This window comes from Pleurodeles waltl, chromosome 4_1, assembly GCF_031143425.1.
Source record: "Pleurodeles waltl isolate 20211129_DDA chromosome 4_1, aPleWal1.hap1.20221129, whole genome shotgun sequence".
Lineage (NCBI taxonomy): Eukaryota > Metazoa > Chordata > Amphibia > Caudata > Salamandridae > Pleurodeles > Pleurodeles waltl.
Window position 1 is genome coordinate 766,276,433 of NC_090442.1, and position 19,259 is coordinate 766,295,691.

General features: G+C 43.7%; 1 protein-coding gene across 1 annotated transcript in view; it reads left to right on the forward strand.

Annotated features, from left to right (window-relative positions):
* KCP (kielin cysteine rich BMP regulator) overlaps positions 1-19,259 on the forward strand; it is a 521,393-nt gene that overhangs the window by 461,102 nt on the left and 41,032 nt on the right. Inside the window, exons 53-55 of the mRNA XM_069229392.1 lie at positions 13,449-13,591; positions 14,271-14,443; positions 16,463-16,574. Of these exons, the coding sequence (XP_069085493.1) occupies positions 13,449-13,591; positions 14,271-14,443; positions 16,463-16,574 (428 nt within the window). The remainder of the gene's footprint in view (positions 1-13,448; positions 13,592-14,270; positions 14,444-16,462; positions 16,575-19,259) is intronic.

Below are 19,259 nucleotides of genomic sequence, written 5' to 3' on the forward strand. Positions count from 1 at the left end.
TCTTCCCTTGAGGGTCCCCCTGGGCCTAAGAGCTCAACCTGATAAGGTTCAAGCTCCAAAGGCTCAGTTCCCTCAGAGGGCAGAACTTCTTCCTGAGAAGAGAGGTTCCCTTTCTTTTGCTGTGTTGCAGTTGGTTTCCCAACTGACTTTCCTGTTCTCTTGGTAGGCTGGGCCATTTTTCCAGACTCCAGCTCTACTTTTTCACCCTGTGCCTTGCACTGTGCTCTTGTTTTCACACACACCAGTTCAGGGATACCCAGCATTGCTGCATGGGTTTTTAGCTCTACCTCAGCCCATGCTGAGGACTCCAGGTCATTTCCAAGCAGACAGTCCACTGGGATATTTGAGGAGACCACCACCTGTTTCAGGCCATTGACCCCTCCCCATTCTAAAGTAACCATTGCCATGGGATGTACTTTTCTCTGATTGTCAGCGTTGGTGACTGTGTAAGTTTTTCCAGTCAGGTATTGGCCAGGGGAAACCAGTTTCTCTGTCACCATGGTGACACTGGCACCTGTATCCCTCAGGCCCTCTATTCTAGTCCCATTAATTAAGAGTTGCTGTCTGTATTTTTGCATGTTAGGCGGCCAGACAGCTAGTGTGGCTAAATCCACCCCACCCTCAGAAACTAGAGTAGCTTCAGTGTGGACCCTGATTTGCTCTGGGCACACTGTTGATCCCACTTGGAGACTAGCCATACCAGTGTTACCTGGATGGGAGTTTGGAGTGGAACCTTTCTTGGGACAGGCCTTGTCTCCAGTTTGGTGTCCATGCTGTTTACAGCTATGACACCAGGCCTTTTTGGGATCAAAGTTTTTACCCTTGTACCCATTGTTTTGTGAAGAGGCTCTGGGCCCACCCTCCTGTGCAGGTTTTTGGGGGCCTGTAGAAGACTCTTGACTATTTTTAGTTTTGGTTGTCTCATCACCCTTCCCCTGGGGAGTCTTTGTGACCCCTTTCTTTTGGTCACCCCCTGTTGAAGTCTTGGACACCCTTGTCTTGACCCAATGGTCCGCCTTCTTTCCCAATTCTTGGGGAGAAATTGGTCCTAGGTCTACCAGATGCTGATGCAGTTTATCATTGAAACAATTACTTAACAGGTGTTCTTTCACAAATAAATTGTACAGCCCATCATAATTACTTACACCACTGCCTTGAATCCAACCATCTAGTGTTTTCACTGAGTAGTCTACAAAGTCAACCCAGGTCTGGCTCGAGGATTTTTGAGCCCCCCTGAATCTAATCCTATACTCCTCAGTGGAGAATCCAAAGCCCTCAATCAGGGTACCCTTCATGAGGTCATAAGATTCTGCATCTTGTCCAGAGAGTGTGAGGAGTCTATCCCTACACTTTCCTGTGAACATTTCCCAAAGGAGAGCACCCCAGTGAGATCTGTTCACTTTTCTGGTTACACAAGCCCTCTCAAAAGCTGTGAACCATTTGGTGATGTCATCACCATCTTCATATTTAGTTACAATCCCTTTAGGGATTTTCAACATGTCAGGAGAATCTCTGACCCTATTTATATTGCTGCCACCATTGATGGGTCCTAGGCCCATCTCTTGTCTTTCCCTCTCTATGGCTAGGATCTGTCTTTCCAAAGCCAATCTTTTGGCCATCCTGGCTAACTGGATGTCCTCTTCACTGGGGCTATCCTCAGTGATTTCAGAGGTGTTGGTCTCTCCTGTGAGGGAACCAGCATCTCTGACTATTATTTTTGGAGTCAGGGTTTGAGGGACCCTGTTCTCCCTAGATAGGACTGGTAGGGGGGAATTGTCCTCCAAGTCACTATCCTCTTCCTCTGAGTTGCCACCCTCAGAGGGGTTGGCCTTTTCAAACTCTGCCAAAAGCTCCTGGAGCTGTATTTTGGTAGGTTTGGGGCCCATTGTTATTTTCTTTATTTTACAGAGTGACCTTAGCTCCCTCATCTTAAGATGGAGGTAAGGTGTGGTGTCGAGTTCCACCACAGTCACATCTGTGCTAGACATTTTGCTTCTAAAAGTTGGAATACTTTTTAAGAATCTACAACTGGTTCTAGAATCTAATTCAAACTTTTACAAACTTTTAAACTCTAAAAGAAATGCTAAACAGGGACTTAACACACAAGGCCCTAGCAGGACTTTTAAGAATTTAGAAAACTTTTCAAATTGCAAAAATCAATTTCTAATGACAATTTTGGAATTTGTCGTGTGATCAGGTATTGGCTGAGTAGTCCAGCAAATGCAAAGTCTTGTACCCCACCGCTGATCCACCAATGTAGGAAGTTGGCTCTGTATGTGCTATTTCAAAGTAAGGAATAGCATGCACAGAGTCCAAGGGTTCCCCTTAGAGGTAAAATAGTGGTAAAAATAGATAATACTAATGCTCTATTTTGTGGTAGTGTGGTCGAGCAGTAGGCTTATCCAAGGAGTAGTGTTAAGCATTTGTTGTACATACACAAGACAATAAATGAGGTACACACACTCAGAGACAAATCCAGCCAATAGGTTTTTATATAGAAAAATATCTTTTCTTAGTTTATTTTAAGAACCACAGGTTCAAATTCTACATGTAATATCTCATTCGAAAGGTATTGCAGGTAAGTACTTTAGGAACTTCAAATCATCAAAATTGCATGTATACTTTTCAAGTTATTGACAAATAGCTGTTTTAAAAGTGGACACAGTGCAATTTTCACAGTTCCTGGGGGAGGTAAGTTTTTGTTAGTTTTACCAGGTAAGTAGGACACTTACAGGGTTCAGTTCTGGGTCCAAGGTAGCCCACCGTTGGGGGTTCAGAGCAACCCCAAAGTCACCACACCAGCAGCTCAGGGCCGGTCAGGTGCAGAGTTCAAAGTGGTGCCCAAAACACATAGGCTAGAATGGAGAGAAGGGGGTGCCCCGGTTCCGGTCTGCTTGCAGGTAAGTACCCGCGTCTTCGGAGGGCAGACCAGGGGGGTTTTGTAGGGCACCGGGGGGGACACAAGTCCACACAGAAATTTCACCCTCAGCAGCGCGGGGGCGGCCGGGTGCAGTGTAGAAACAAGCGTCGGGTTTTCAATGTTAGTCTATGAGAGATCTCGGGATCTCTTCAGCGCTGCAGGCAGGCAAGGGGGGGATTCCTCGGGGAAACCTCCACTTGGGCAAGGGAGAGGGACTCCTGGGGGTCACTTCTCCAGTGAAAGTCCGGTCCTTCAGGTCCTGGGGGCTGCGGGTGCAGGGTCTCTCCCAGGCGTCGGGACTTTAGGTTCAAAGAGTCGCGGTCAGGGGAAGCCTCGGGATTCCCTCTGCAGGCGGCGCTGTGGGGGCTCAGGGGGGACAGGTTTTGGTACTCACAGTATCAGAGTAGTCCTGGGGTCCCTCCTGAGGTGTTGGATCGCCACCAGCCGAGTCGGGGTCGCCGGGTGCAGTGTTGCAAGTCTCACGCTTCTTGCGGGGAGCTTGCAGGGTTCTTTAAAGCTGCTGGAAACAAAGTTGCAGCTTTTCTTGGAGCAGGTCCGCTGTCCTCGGGAGTTTCTTGTGTTTTCGAAGCAGGGGCAGTCCTCAGAGGATGTCGAGGTCGCTGGTCCCTTTGGAAGGCGTCGCTGGAGCAGGATCTTTGGAAGGCAGGAGACAGGCCGGTGAGTTTCTGGAGCCAAGGCAGTTGTCGTCTTCTGGTCTTCCGCTGCAGGGGTTTTCAGCTGGGCAGTCCTTCTTCTTGTAGTTGCAGGAATCTAATTTTCTAGGGTTCAGGGTAGCCCTTAAATACTAAATTTAAGGGCGTGTTTAGGTCTGGGGGGTTAGTAGCCAATGGCTACTAGCCCTGAGGGTGGGTACACCCTCTTTGTGCCTCCTCCCAAGGGGAGGGGGTCACAATCCTAACCCTATTGGGGGAATCCTCCATCTGCAAGATGGAGGATTTCTAAAAGTTAGAGTCACCTCAGCTCAGGACACCTTAGGGGCTGTCCTGACTGGCCAGTGACTCCTCCTTGTTTTTCTCATTATTTTCTCCGGCCTTGCCGCCAAAAGTGGGGCCTGGCCGGAGGGGGCGGGCAACTCCACTAGCTGGAGTGTCCTGCTGGGTTGGCACAAAGGAGGTGAGCCTTTGAGGCTCACCGCCAGGTGTGACAATTCCTGCCTGGGAGAGGTGTTAGCATCTCCACCCAGTGCAGGCTTTGTTACTGGCCTCAGAGTGACAAAGGCACTCTCCCCATGGGGCCAGCAACATGTCTCGGTTTGTGGCAGGCTGCTAAAACTAGTCAGCCTACACAGATAGTCGGTTAAGTTTCAGGGGGCACCTCTAAGGTGCCCTCTGTGGTGTATTGTACAATAAAATGTACACTGGCATCAGTGTGCATTTATTGTGCTGAGAAGTTTGATACCAAACTTCCCAGTTTTCAGTGTAGCCATTATGGTGCTGTGGAGTTCGTGTTTGACAGACTCCCAGACCATATACTCTTATGGCTACCCTGCACTTACAATGTCTAAGGTTTTGTTTAGACACTGTAGGGGTACCATGCTCATGCACTGGTACCCTCACCTATGGTATAGTGCACCCTGCCTTAGGGCTGTAAGGCCTGCTAGAGGGGTGTCTTACCTATACTGCATAGGCAGTGAGAGGCTGGCATGGCACCCTGAGGGGAGTGCCATGTCGACTTACTCGTTTTGTCCTCACTAGCACACACAAGCTGGTAAGCAGTGTGTCTGTGCTGAGTGAGAGGTCTCCAGGGTGGCATAAGACATGCTGCAGCCCTTAGAGACCTTCCTTGGCATCAGGGCCCTTGGTACTAGAAGTACCAGTTACAAGGGACTTATCTGGATGCCAGGGTCTGCCAATTGTGGATACAAAAGTACAGGTTAGGGAAAGAACACTGGTGCTGGGGCCTGGTTAGCAGGCCTCAGCACACTTTCAATTGTAAACATAGCATCAGCAAAGGCAAAAAGTCAGGGGGCAACCATGCCAAGGAGGCATTTCCTTACAAAACCCAAGTCCCTTTGTGAATTTGAAAAACTTTTTTGGGGGAATAGGCAGTAGTCCAACGGACGGCTACCAGCTCTCAAATAAACAAAACCAAAAAATATGTTTTTCTTTTTACATGAAGTCCTGTTTCCTCTAAGGAAAAAAGGCTGCATTTTAAAAATGTTTGTTTTGTTTAAAAGTGTTCACAGATATGGTGGTCCCCAATCGTAGTGAGTTGCAGTTTGTAACCTACCTAGTATTCTCTTGTTTCTTTTTTTTAATTCTCATATCACTGTCAATATTAACCCCACACTAGTGACTTCCGGAAGATATGGTTACCACCTATACCATTCCTAAACATTATCTTCTACAAGGCACCACCAAGGGCATTGCTCATTTGAACCACCACTATGATACTAGAGAATTCCATCTGGTGTAATCATTGTACAATTCTCGGACTGGACCAGCATTCTAAGTGTGCCCATAGTGTTGTTTTAACAAAGGTTGAACATCCGTTATCCTTCCTTGATAAATAGTTTATCATTGTTAACCAGTCCTTGTGTGTTGGAGGCATTTGAGAGGTTCATTTCTGACACATCTTATATCTAGCCAAAATCATACAGTAAAACAATATCTTTTTATAACATCTGTTTTCATGTACAAAATCAGCTTCATCTAATCTTAAAATTGATCGTACATTGATCTCATGCTGGGAAAATATAGAAATACTCTTACCTATACTGTTTCAGTAGTTACTTAAAGTCGGGCAACTCATAAACACATGCATGTCATCCACCTGTTGCAAATCACATTTTTTGTACACCTCCTTTCTATTTGGTTTGACATCTTGGCTATTTTCTGTGGGATTCTGTATGTTCTATGGAGAGTAAAAAATGATATCTTCTAAATAATACAGACTTCACTGTGGCATGTAATATACATAAAGATACTTGCCATAAGTTGTCAAGATCCAGCTTTGGCAAGTCTCCTTTCCATATTTTGTGGGATGCACTTTTAGACATATCCAATGCTTAACATAATCCTGATACCACATTGGCGTTTCTTTTCTTCTTGGTGTCACTTGGTGATTCCTTCTCCATCTTTGATGGCATTGACAATTTCCACTTTTTTACATTCTCCATAGTGCCAGTTGTAGATATCCCGAATTGGATAGTGACCTTTCTAGTTTTCCTTCAAATACTTCCAGGGAAGCCATTTCCCATTCTTATAGGTTGACCCCACTTTACTATGACACCTTTTTTGTGAGCCGCACTCAACTTGCCTTTTAGGAACTTGAGTGTCCCGGTGAGTCCCAGCTCAGTGCCAAGTTATCATTATATTGTACTTTCAGAAAGACCTCGATTTCATACCACACCCACACTGCCCCATTCAGTAGGTTTAACCTATGTTTTTTAAAGTATTTTGGGGCATCAAATCATTACATCAATTTTTCCTGTTGATGCTGGCCAATATTTCTTGAACAATGAGTCCAGAGTTTTTTATTATCTGGGCAAAAAGATAATATTTAGCTATTGTTAACTGGAAAGCCCAGAAGTACAATTAGAAGTCCAGTCGTCTTGATTTCCATTTGACTAAACTTTTCCTTAATTTGTTCTTTGAGAGCCTGGGGCCCTTACATTTCCGGGTAAAATTGTTGAACTTACTCTGCAATTTCCTGAGTTGCTTTTGATCAAATTATAAGTGAGTAAAGTTAAATCTATATAATAATTTCAGGAAAATTGACATCTTGATTAGGTTTACTCACCCATATAATGTTAGCATGATGATATTCCATTGCTTGATAGTCTTATCTATCTCTTTAGCTACAATTATTAGATTCTTCCCTGGAATGTTGACATTATCCTGTGTGATTTGTAATCTTAAGTATTTTATCTCATCTCAAATATGGCAATCCTTAATGTCCAGATTCCATGTCATTCTTTCAGACTTTGCTTTGTGTACCAGATATTCCAACATTTAACCAAAACATTAAGTTACATCCCTGATTTTCAACTGGGAACTATCTAAGTCTGATATATATATTACTAGATCAACTGCATATAGGGTGACTTTTGTTTGCTAAATTGTTTTTTTTTTGCTGCTTAAAACATGCAAAAGTTATTTTCAAGTATTTCTGATGCGACTGCACCCCTAACATGCAAAGTTTAGTAGAGCCTTCACACTCCCACCCCACCACATACATCAGGACTCTCATTATCTCCTCCCAGTACTCTATCAACCATGGGCAGGTCCTTGTCATGTGCAGAAAATCAACGGTGTGCAGCACACATCTTCCACATGCAGTTAGTGGGCTAAATTTTGGACAATTTGCATTGTGTTATATAGGTTTTGGGCAAGTAGTGAAATTGTATTAGTTTAAATTGGGCATTGGAGGACACTGTCTGAACTTGTTCGGAGGCCTTTTTCTACTGCAACCTTGTCAGCTCCTCTCGGCAACCCACACTCCACTGGTCTTTTGTCCAGTCTGCCGTACCCCCCTTATCGTTCACCTACATCCTGACAGCCATAGAATTTGTTTTATTACAGAACATTCCTGAGGTTTGTCTGGAAAATATGCCCAGATTCCCAGGGCTGTGTGTACTATTCAAGCATGTTACAGAAACTGCCCTGGACCAAGGCCAAACTGTTCTTGCGCCTACACAAAAAATATATATTGTTTAGATACAAGTCTCCAGCCTTTCTCAGCCTCCCTCTTGCCATCTGACAACAAACGGTTTCATTGTCCACAGGGGCTCTCATCCACGAAAGTGCGTCTTTGGAATATTGTGCACCACCATGGGCCACACCTCCTATAGTTCATATAATGACCTTTCGCACAACCATTTGCTAATCAATATTGGGGTTAGTCACAATTTTGTGTGATGGAGATCTTGTTAAAAGTTCCAAAAACTTTTTTCAATCTCTCGTTTCTCTTGTAAGTAGACCAGTCTGAGTATTTAACAGTTGTTTTATAATATTCAGGTCAGCCTTAGTTTTCCCGTGCCAAAAAGCACCCCTCTTTCCTCTGTGTTCAAAATGACGAACCCTACTTGCCTCTCAACTTTTCAGCAAATTATTCTCTATTTTTACTCTAAATTCTAACTGGGTTGTGCTAAGGTCATTCTTTAAATCCTCTTGGTACACTGTGAGGTAAGTCATGCTATTGCAATTCGTTCTCTATATCTGTCATTTTGGCTTCAAGATGGTGGAACATTATACATTCTGTTCTGGCTTTCTTTCTAGCTATAGTTGGTTGTAATTATTCTACTCAAATCAGAGCTTAATTTGTGCTTGTTGTTTCCGGTGCAGAGCACCAGCACCTATTTTTGAGGGCCGGGGCTTATTCTTCTGCCTCAAACATTTGCTGCGAGCAAAAGACACATATGGGAAAGACAGAGGAACAGAAAAACTAAAAAGCGTCACGAAGGGATAGAGTAGAAAGCTGCTAGAGTGAGCTGAAGGGCAGGGAGTGGCGTTATATGGATTGAAGAGGCCCGAGATGGCTTCAGGATTACGCCGCCTCAGTTTTCCGTGTTCCCACACTTAATTGCAGCAGCCGTGTGTTTAAGAGGAAGGCTTTGGGCACCAGCACGTTTTTATTTACAAATTAAGCACTGACTCAAATATGAGTGTCTCCATGGAGGACGTGCTGAGGTTAAAATTAAAAAAACATCTCTTGAATTATCCTTTACCTCCTTCTCCACATGTTGCTGTCCATTGTCCATTAAGGGCATATCTGATAGGTGGACATTTTCAATACTAGGATTGCTGCTGCATGACTGGAGGTATGAATTGGCCAGTTTGTGATTTTTATGATATAGTGCAAGAGAGGTCTATTCAATAAAAGGAAATCTAGTCTTGAATAATGGCCATACTTTCAGAGAAATAAGTACAGCCTCTGTCCTCTTCTTCCCCATATATTATCACTACACATTGCATTCACCTAGTTTCTGTTTTATTTTAAGTCCACACCTTCTTACTTTAAGGGTATATACTGTAGGCCGACTAATAGATCATTCCAACTTGTTGTTAAATAACGTGTTACAGTCGCCCCCAATAACTAATGGCACCTGAAATTCTATCAACTTTATAATTAGAAAATCCAGGGAGCCACAGTTGTCTACATTGTATTTCTTCCATGGTAACCTCCACAGACAAACACTCAGTTGTTGAACTTAACTTTAGCTGGCGCCCATCAGCCTGAATCTTCGTTTTTGTATTGAATAATTTCTCTCTTTGAATTTTTCCTCAGCACTATATTGACTCCTTTGGACAGCCAGACTTGATTCAAACACACAACCCACCTTTTGACACTAAATAATGCCTTAAATTCCTTACTGGATATGCGTGTTTCCTGCAACATAATGTAATATGTGTTTTACACCTTTCTTGATATTCTGATACCATTGTTTGATTTCTCTTAATTTTCAGGCAGTTTATATTCCATGTTAAGAATGACGGCTGCACATAATTGCTGTCATCTGACACAGTCATTTGAGCAAATACCATCCTGTCTTGTTTTACTGCCAGTGAACGAGGAATGATCAGTTGTATATATTTTCTCCACATATGCTCCCAACCTGGTGTCTCCTTTCCCTCTGCAACCCTTCCGATTGTTGGCACTTACACCTAGTGCCAGACGAGCCCACACAGATAATTTCCCCAAATTGGAAAACTTAGGAGGAGTTAAAGGCTAGGGTCGATATAAGTATATAGTCAAATGTATTGATCTCTTCAGTTTGTTCATTACCTCCTGCTTTTAATTCTTATTTTACTTATTAAAATTTCCACTTCATCAGCATTTTGAAAATTGTACATTTTGTTCTGCCACATTACTCTCAACTTTGCTGGGAAACTCATCTGCACCTTGTTGGAAAGTATCATCTTTCTAGCATAGTTACCCCCACTTTTTGCCTGATGTCAATGTGTTTAGACTGTATTTCACTTGGATCCTGCTAACCAGGACCCTAGTGTCTGTGCTCTCTCCTCTAAATTTGGTTGCTGGTAAATGTTTTACACCTACAATTGGCATACTGGTGCACCTATGTAAGTCCCTAGTATATGGTACTTGGGTACCCAGGGCACCAGTACACCAGGGGGCCCCCATGCGCTGCAGCATGTATTGTACCACATGCAAACTGTGTCTACGGGCCTCCCATTGCAGCTTGCGTGAAATTATACATGCACACTTTCACCACAGATATAAGGCTTGCCTTATATCCTGGTTACAGCACTTAGACATTGTAAGTCACCCCTCTGGTTGGCCCTTCAGCCGAAGGGCAGGGTGCATGTCCATAAGTTTGATGGTACCCTACAAACCCCAGACTCCATTCCCTGGGCTTTGTAAGTGCGGGAAAGCTATCTTGTTGTGGATACTGGTCAACACGAGTGGTCCAACTACATAATGGCTTCTCCGAAACTAGGCCTGTTTGGTATCAAAGATGTTGGAATCATGCAATTACACCGATTCCGGTGCTAAATGCATGATCCCTTGTACTCTGGTTGTTCCTTAGATGATCCCCCAGTTCTGCCTGTACAGCCTTCCGGGGTCTGGCTGCCAGCCCACGCTGCTGCTGACTTCAAACACTGTTCTTCCCTCATGCTGGTTAGCCTGGCTCAGGCAGAGGAAGACAGAACAAAGGATTTCCTGCAATGGGCAGAGGCCCCTGGGAGCATTTCACTGGTTAGGCCAGGTAGATGACATCCCTGACCCCCTCTGATAGGTGGGTGACTTCAGGGAGTAACCAACCCCCTTTTAAGGTTACTTAAGGGCTCTCCCACGGGTGGGTCCTCAGATTTGTCAAGCAAGACTCCATAAGGAACTCTCTGAGAGACATATTCTGCTCCTGGCCTCTGGAATCGCTGCTGGTCTGCTTTGGAACCGAAACACGTCTGCTTCTGGTGGGATGGCTCCCATTGCAATATTGTTTCTCTGGATCCTGTAAGAATTCTGCAACATCCAAGGATATGCATCCTCCAGGGTCACAAGGACTCTGTTTGCACCTGAAAGCACTAAGGAATCACTCCCCTGCATCCGTAGGCACCTGAAGACAACATTGACTGGCTGGTGGGGTCTGCTGTCCCACAGACATCAAGATGGTCTGCATCATAAATCATGGGTCTGTGGCTTCCTCTAGGTCCTGCTTGTCTTCTGACCAACTTGGGAGACTGTGGGCCCCTGCTCTGTCACTGGACCGGAACCCCAGAGCAATGTGACTGTTGCTCTTGCCAAGGTTTGTTGACTCTTCTCCAGGAGATCTTCAGGTGCCAAGAAGCCCCTGCCTCCAGCACTCTGCAACTCAAAGTTCAGCCCCTGTCCTACAGCCCCTGCAACTTCTGTTTGTTGTGGTGCTGAGGCATCCGTATGACTCCCTGTGTCCATCACCTGTAGGTCACTCGTGGGGGCTCCAGTGACTTCTGCTGGCCTTCCTGTGTGCTGATGGCCAGCCCAGACTCTGCCTCAAGGGTAGAGTCTTCTGGACCTTGGTGATCCACAAAACTACGCATATGCATCTTCTGCTCCTGCTTACATTTGCCAATACTTGTTGGTTACCTGTTCAGTCACTGACCCTCCTTCAATCCGTGACCATCGAGGGATAGCTCATAGGTGACTCTTAGGATCTTCTGCAGCTTCTGGACCCGGCAGCTGGACTTCTTCCTCCACCAACTTGCAGGAACTTCACCTCTAAGAGGGTGGGCATTGCCACCTACACCACCTGGGCACCTTCAAGGGTGCTGGACTCTATCCCCTTCATTTTCAGGTCCCCCACATCTGAAATCCATCTCTGGGTTCCACTGGCTTGGTCCTCAGGTCGTGACAGCAGCTAGACAATCTGAGGCATCCACTAACTTCTGAGACAGTCCCTTCTCCCCTCTGCATCCTGGTGTAGGCACTCCTGGCTTCTGGGTATCCCTGGGTGGGAGCACTCTCCAACCTTCCATTTGTCTGCTAGATTCCTCTGGGTCCACTGGGAAGGGTCCTGAAACACCCGAACTCCCGTCACTACTTCCCTGTGTTAGTCTATGGGACAACTGGTTTGGTAATCACTCTGCACCTGGTCACTTGGACACTTACCGTACTTACCTCTGGTGTTTTCATCTACCTTCAGCCCCTAGCTAACTAGCACACTTACCTTGGTTGGGTTCACTTTTTCACATTCCACTTACTTAGTATATGGTTTGCTCCCCCCATAGGACCCTGTATATATTATGCTATTTCAGCTGTTTTTTCGTGTATATATTGTGTGTAGATATCTCCAAAGGAAGATATAACAATGCTAGTCTACTTGTTAGTGCTGTAATAAAGAGTCCTTTATTTTTGCAACACTTGTGTGTTTTTTTCTTGTGAGTAAGTTACTCTCTGACTACTGTGCAAGTGCTTTAAATTCCTTATGGGTAAGCTTTAGCTGCTCACATCAGCTATCCCTAGAGAGCTTTTGCTATCTGGACACCTATTCACTATCACTAAGGGTTGCCTGGACTCAGTATAGGGTGCCACACAATAGGTGTACACCATAAAATGACCCAGCCTCCTACACAGCTTAGCTCCCAACAAATGTAGTTTATCTATCCTCTTTCTAAGTCCCCACTGCCTTTTCTCAGTGACACAAAATATATCTGACTATATTGTAAAAGAGGTGCCTTTGACCTCAAAGGATGTATTCATCAATGCTAAAACAATTATCTGTTCCTTGACCACACAGGTCTGAAAACTTGCTAAGATTTTCTATTGTAATTGGGTGGTATTGAGCAGAGCTGCTGTCTGACACTATGTTTCCGAAGGCTTTGCCTCTCTTGTGCTATTTCTCCCTTCATTAATATTATGAGGTAGTTCAGTTTGGGAATTTTATGAACTGACCTTACACTACATAACTCAGTTCATAATATTCATTAGTGATCACACAAAAAACCCTGGCACAATTGCGACCAATATTTTTCAACCAGTTATTTGTTCATCTGATCCTAAAAGTAACAGTTTCATTCTGAATGCTTTCCATACTAAGTGGTTTAAACTATTTTGCTATTAATTAGAAGATTTTTCTTCAAACTTCTTAATACAGTGTTAAATGCCACATCAGCGAAGTGTGATAGAATGGTATCTGTAACTGTAATTGGTGGTAGTTTATGCACATGTCCATTGGAGGAGCTTAATACCGTGTAGGCATTCCCCACTTCAGAGTGAGAGACTGAATGCATTCCAGGCTACAAAATACAAAGGGTGTCCTTCAAAGGGGAAAGACATGAGATGCACAGCAAGGCATAAAGCAATAAAATGCACTAGCTAATTGGAAATAGGAGGTAACCAGATAGGTGGGTGCCAAGCAAAGCCTGGCATGTCATAAGCCAGGCAGACCCACAAGTATGGGATGTGACTGATTTGTGATACAAGTTTGCTGCCTGCTACTTTTTATGAAGAAGGAAGATATGACTGTTCCACCTCTGGGTGGTAGAGAGATGTGGTTGGAGCCACAGAATGATTACTTAATGGACTCAAGTAAAGGCTCTTTCCCACATTCATCATTTTCATGCAGATCCAAAAATTTCCTGCTCATACCGGGGTCAGATGTACCAGTCAAATGAACACTGGGAGGTGGACGAGTGCACCACATGTACCTGTGTCTCCGGGGAGGTGCACTGTCAGAGTGAACGCTGTCCGCAGGTCTCCTGTGCTTCGGTAAGTTGTCATTAACCAGCTGATTCATTTTTATCACTGAAGGACCTGAGTATTGACTGCACTTGTGCTTTGATTGTGAGGCCTTCATATGCCCTCTAAAATGGATCAGAGTATAATTCAGAATTTGTGATTGAACCACCCCTTCCTCGTCTGTTGATATTGTGGTACTGGATACAACGGTAGAATAGCAAAGTCAGTAATGTTAGTTGCATATTAGGCATGTAGGAACGCCCAGTAGCCTATCTAAATATAGAACAGACAGGATTTTGGAAATGCGCCAAGTAGAAAACTTGAGAATACAGAGCCAATAAATCAATTTATAAACTTCATGGTGAAAAGAGAAGAAGGATTTGATTATAAATAACATATTATTAGCATGGTCAAGTAGAGTAGATTTATTGTATGTTGTTGAAAATTGTTAGGCATGATAAATATTGAAACAAATTTTTAATTGTATTCGCACTTTATTCCATTGAGCACCCTTATGCAATTTAGTTGCGAGTAATATACAAGAAGTGATTGTCATAAGCGGGTAGAAGAGACTCTAGCACTCGCATTCAGAGAAGCGTGGCAATGGGTTGAATGTTTTTTCATAGTCTTAAAATCACACATGCTATTGGGAAGGTAAATAATTTCACCTTCTGGTGGCTGATCTGCTGCCATTTCTTCACCATAATAGGATGAGACACCAGCTCTGATTCCTGGGATGTGCTGTCCACATTGTATTCCCCGTCCTGCCACCTGCATTGCCTTCGGAGACCCACACTACCGCACCTTTGACGGGAAGATGTTCCACTTCCAGGGCTCCTGCACCTATGTTCTGGCTGAAGATTGTGAAGGGGGAGATTTTAGGTGAGCCAAGCAAGACATAAAGAAAGAAGCTGTAACTTTGTTTGTTTCCCAGGCTCCAGACTGTTCAGAATACCATCATGGTCAGTTTAGGACACCAGAACTGGGATGCGTATAAAGTACCTCTGAAAAAGTGCAAAGTATGCTTTCCAGTGCAGCTAACAGGTTGAAACCCTCCAGTAACTTGGATTTTTTGTTCGATTGAAAATACAAGAGTACAAAAGAGGTTTGATTACCTTGTTAATTGGTAATTTCCACTTTTGCCATGGAACGTGATCACAACAAAACAAAACAAAACAAAACAAGCACTGAAAAAAGCCAATCAGTCTTGGTTTGCCAATGCTTGGTGGTTGCATGTATTGGCTTTGCCATTGAAGCGCAGTGACTGGCAGAGGGATGAGGAGATTGCAGTAGGAGACTGGGGGGGTGAGGAAACTGGGGACGACTGGACAGTGATGTGAAAAACAGGGGAGAGAGGGAAAGAGAGACAATTTGTGAGAAAGAGATAGAGAGAGAGCGCGAGGGAGAAGCAAGAGGCAGGACATGCACTCCCTTGTAATGTTAAAGCTCAAATGCCGCAGAAAAAAAGGCAGAAAGAAACGCAGTTCCTTGATATCTGTAGTGGAAGAATATACACAACCAGTCAAAAAGCAGGATAAAACCTAAATGCTCAACGGTTGGGGCAAACACGGGAAGAAGAAGAAGAAGAAGAAGAAGAAGAAAACTCTAAAGTAGTAGTTACAATACTGTTGTCTAACAGGTGTCTGAAGTCTTTTGAGGGATCGCAAAGAGGGAACGGGGAATCCTCTGTTAGAACTTGAATCATGTGGACTCAGTTGTAAGTACAGCATTTCTCATCAATTACTTAAATGCTTTAGTGGAAACATGCTTCCTGCTCATGGAGCTGGGTGTTTGACTCAGATTCTAGCAATTAGAAGACGATTGACCTCAATAACTTTATGCCCTCTATAAACCGAAGGCCTGGTACCAATCTGAAGACATCGAGCTGCACCAAACATTTTTAATTACTTTGTATCTAAGCCTGAAAATGTTTTTTTTTTTGCATTGTGGGCTTTGGCCTCTATCTGGTACTCAACTGAAATGCTGATGTTACTTTGAGTCAGCATCATAGCATAGGGTATTTTCTGAAACAAAAATGTTTTAAACATTTCTCTCCTCATGGTGGGCAGGAGGGAAAAGGGGGTTGCTTTAGTTTGTAACTTTTCTTGTGCTGCATATCTGCCCAGTCCCAATGGAAGAAGGCTGTGAGTGAGTAACCAAAAACTGATGCTCGACTTCCTAGGGGGTCAATGAGGGTCAAAGATGTGGAGATGATGTTAAAGAGGCTAAATGCTTTGTTCCCTTTTTGCCCTGTTACGTCCTCTGACTTGCTCCACGTGCAAAGACTCACAAGGCTCATGGTGCATCCCGGACAGTCCAGGACTAGTAAGCTATCTCTGATTCCCAGGGTGTCCAGCATACGTTGAGGAGGGTCACATTAATGCTAGGTTTTAAAGATAAACATTGACTTTGTAAATTAATTGCCTTTAGATTTATTGTATGGAAATTTGCCTTGCATGGACAGTCTGAAAATCTCCCATCCCTGCCTTGAAGCTTTTTCTTTGTCCACCAGGAGATGGCATTCTAACGACTGGTGTGGTTAGTCAGTAGGTCAATGTTTGTGCTTCATACATCTGTCTGAAGATCCTACATTCAAATGGCTACTGGTCAACTCAGCCTTTCATGCTTTAAAGTTCAATAAAACAAACACCAGTTGGGTAGAAACCCCTGTAAAGTCAGCACCTAAAATCAATTCAATTGTAGTGTAGGCTAAACACATAGACAATGTGATCATGTACAATACACATCTGTTTCAGCACCTGGAACTCTGAATGTCCTGAGCAGCAAGATGTGTTAAAATAGTGTGACTTCCAGGACACTTCATTTTACAGAATTTTGGCTCTTTCTTCTGTGATCGGAAAGTATGAATATGCCATTCTCTTCTTTGCCTTTATTTTCCAGCATTCATGTTACGAATGATGACCGTGGCCGTAAAGGCGTTTCATGGACGAAGGAGGTGACTGTGCTTATTGGGGATGTGGTGGTGCAGCTGCTGCAGGACTGGATTGTGGTGGTGAGTAACCATCATGGATATTGATTGACCCAAATGCCAGGGGTAGTGTAAGTGACATCACACATATTTTAACCTCAATGACATTACATGATGTGACCTTCGACACTGAATCTCACAAGGAAGTGGTATCACATGTTCTTGACTTTCATGATCTTTCAATTGTTAACATCACTAAAGTAAAGACCTCAATCCTAATTGCACAATTAAGATAATCATAGAAGTTACTAATACACATTTTATGCCACCTACATTTTAATCACTATGCTTGAGCGATACGCCATGGAAACATTACATATTTTTCTTTTTATTGAATGAATCATATATATGTATTCCATATATGGAAGAAGAAGCTATATCGTCTCAAAATACTGAACACTGGAACCACAATTATTTAGCTACGAACTGCCATATTTAATTATTTCCCTAATGTGTACCTTAAAGAATACATGTATTGATGAATCACAAGGAGATGCACAAAAACAGATTTAAAACACGAGTGTTTATGTCCACCTGCATTTTCATATGAACCATATATTGAATTTGAACCATGTTATTGACTTATCAGTGTTCATATATTTCCATTTAGGTTCACATGTAGGACACTATCACACTTGCTAAGCACAGCGGTGAAGATTTTGTTTAAATGCAACATTTTTCATGTATTCGCAATAATGAACCATGACAGCAAGTTATATAAAATGTTTTTTTATTACACTTCTTACTATTCATTTCATTGCTGAATGTATTTATTTTACAGAACTGAAAGCAAATGTACCAGGCCTCAGTAGGAGCTGCAGAAAGTAAACAGTGCTCATCAAGACACTGTCTACCCTCTGTTCTTGGCACTGCTTTTGCCATCTCTGAGGCCAGGGGTTTACAAGAGCAGTGCAAGGGTTGCAAGGGGCAGCATCTGCAATCTCCTGGGACCTTTAATGACTCTTAAATGATGTGCATAGTAGACAGGGCGAATGTTTCAAAACTGGCCCTTTGTTTGGCTAGCCCCTGTTGCATATAGATTTCTATAACCTCACTTAATGCTTTGGTCAAACGAAAGTCACAAGGCAAAGATTTATATCAGTGCTGGCTGCTTACTGTCTGATTTTAAGAGAATGCTAATAAAGTAAGAACATTATTACCCTTTTCTTACCCTCATCACCAGACTAGCGAAAGCTTGCACCAGGTAATCTCCATGTGTGCTGGTGGCTTGGAGTATGCCACCCCGTCGCTCTTTCCAGCCCTTTCACTGCCAATGCTTCTTTTTTCCCCCATCAATCTGAGGGGCTGGAGCAACCCTTGCTAAAACAGCAAAAAAACAAAGCACACAGCTGTGCAGGTCAGCTTGGGCAAAATGGCCAAGAATACACACATAATTCGAATATTTTACTGATTCTTCAGAATATCACTATTTTACTGGTTCTCATCGGCCTGCCACCATGGACATGTTTCTGACCCCTAGGGGTAAAAATTCATAACTCGCAATGTACATACCTGATCATGATGATCTTGGGGCCTAAAATTATATAAAAATAAGTGTTATTTTTATAAATTAGTGTGGATCTCCTTATTGAGTCATTTGTATCATGTATTGATAATGTGTATGCAGCAAATGTCCAACACTCCTCTCTGATAAGCCTAAGGCTGTTCAACCACCCTACCCCCTAAAAGAGCACCTTGGGATTGCTAGAGCAAGCCCCTGTCCACTTATAGTGGATACCTGGACTCTTTGCACAGAATACCTATTTTTGGTATACTATATAAAGAGCCAGCTTCCTACATTTGTGGTGCAGCAGTAGGATACAAGACCTGACATTTGCTGTACCACTCAGTTAATGAGTGATTCCACTAATGATTCCAAAATTGTCTTTAGCTAACAAAGAATATTTTTTTGTTGATCTCATTTTTTTCTATATTGTTTAACCTAACTGCTAGGGTCTTGTTAAAAATGGGGTCTCTAGTTGGCAGTCAGTTTGCACCCTGTCCAAGTAGGGACCCTCACTCTAGTCAGGATAAGGGAGATACCCTGCTCAGATAACCCCTGCTCACCCCCTTGGTAGCTTTGCACGAGCAGTCAGGCTTATCTCAGAAGCAATGTGTAAAGCATTTGCACATAACACACAGTAATAAAGTGAAAACACTGCAAAAGGACACCACACCAGTTTTTAGACAAATAGCCAATATTTATCTATGTAAAACAAGACCAAAATGAGGAAAATCCAACATACAGTAATAAAGATATGAATTTTGCAAGAATTACTTAAAAATACAGTTCCCTGAAGTCGATAGCTCCGTATGGGGCCATCACGGCATCGTGAACAACAAATCCAAAAGTTCAGACTGGCCGCGGCGTCGTAGGCAAGCTACGGTGTCAGGAAGGCTCGCAAACAGTACCTTGGAAATGCACGGCGTGGTGATCCTCGCTATGAGATCTGGGGTGCAGCGTCTCTGGCATCGGGTCCGGAGGTCAGTGCAGTGGTCGTCGGGCCCTTGAAGTCACATGCATTGTAGATCAAACTCGGGGCTGACGACGAAGCCAGTAGCGCTGGTGTGGATGACGTCGTGGCTGCAATGCTTAGCGGGCCGATGCGACATGCGGTGCCTAAAGGTCACAGTGCAGGCAGCGACTCAGTGACGGCGTCCTGCGTCGTCGGTGAGACCACTGCTGCAGAGTGAAGCGAGGCGGTGCGA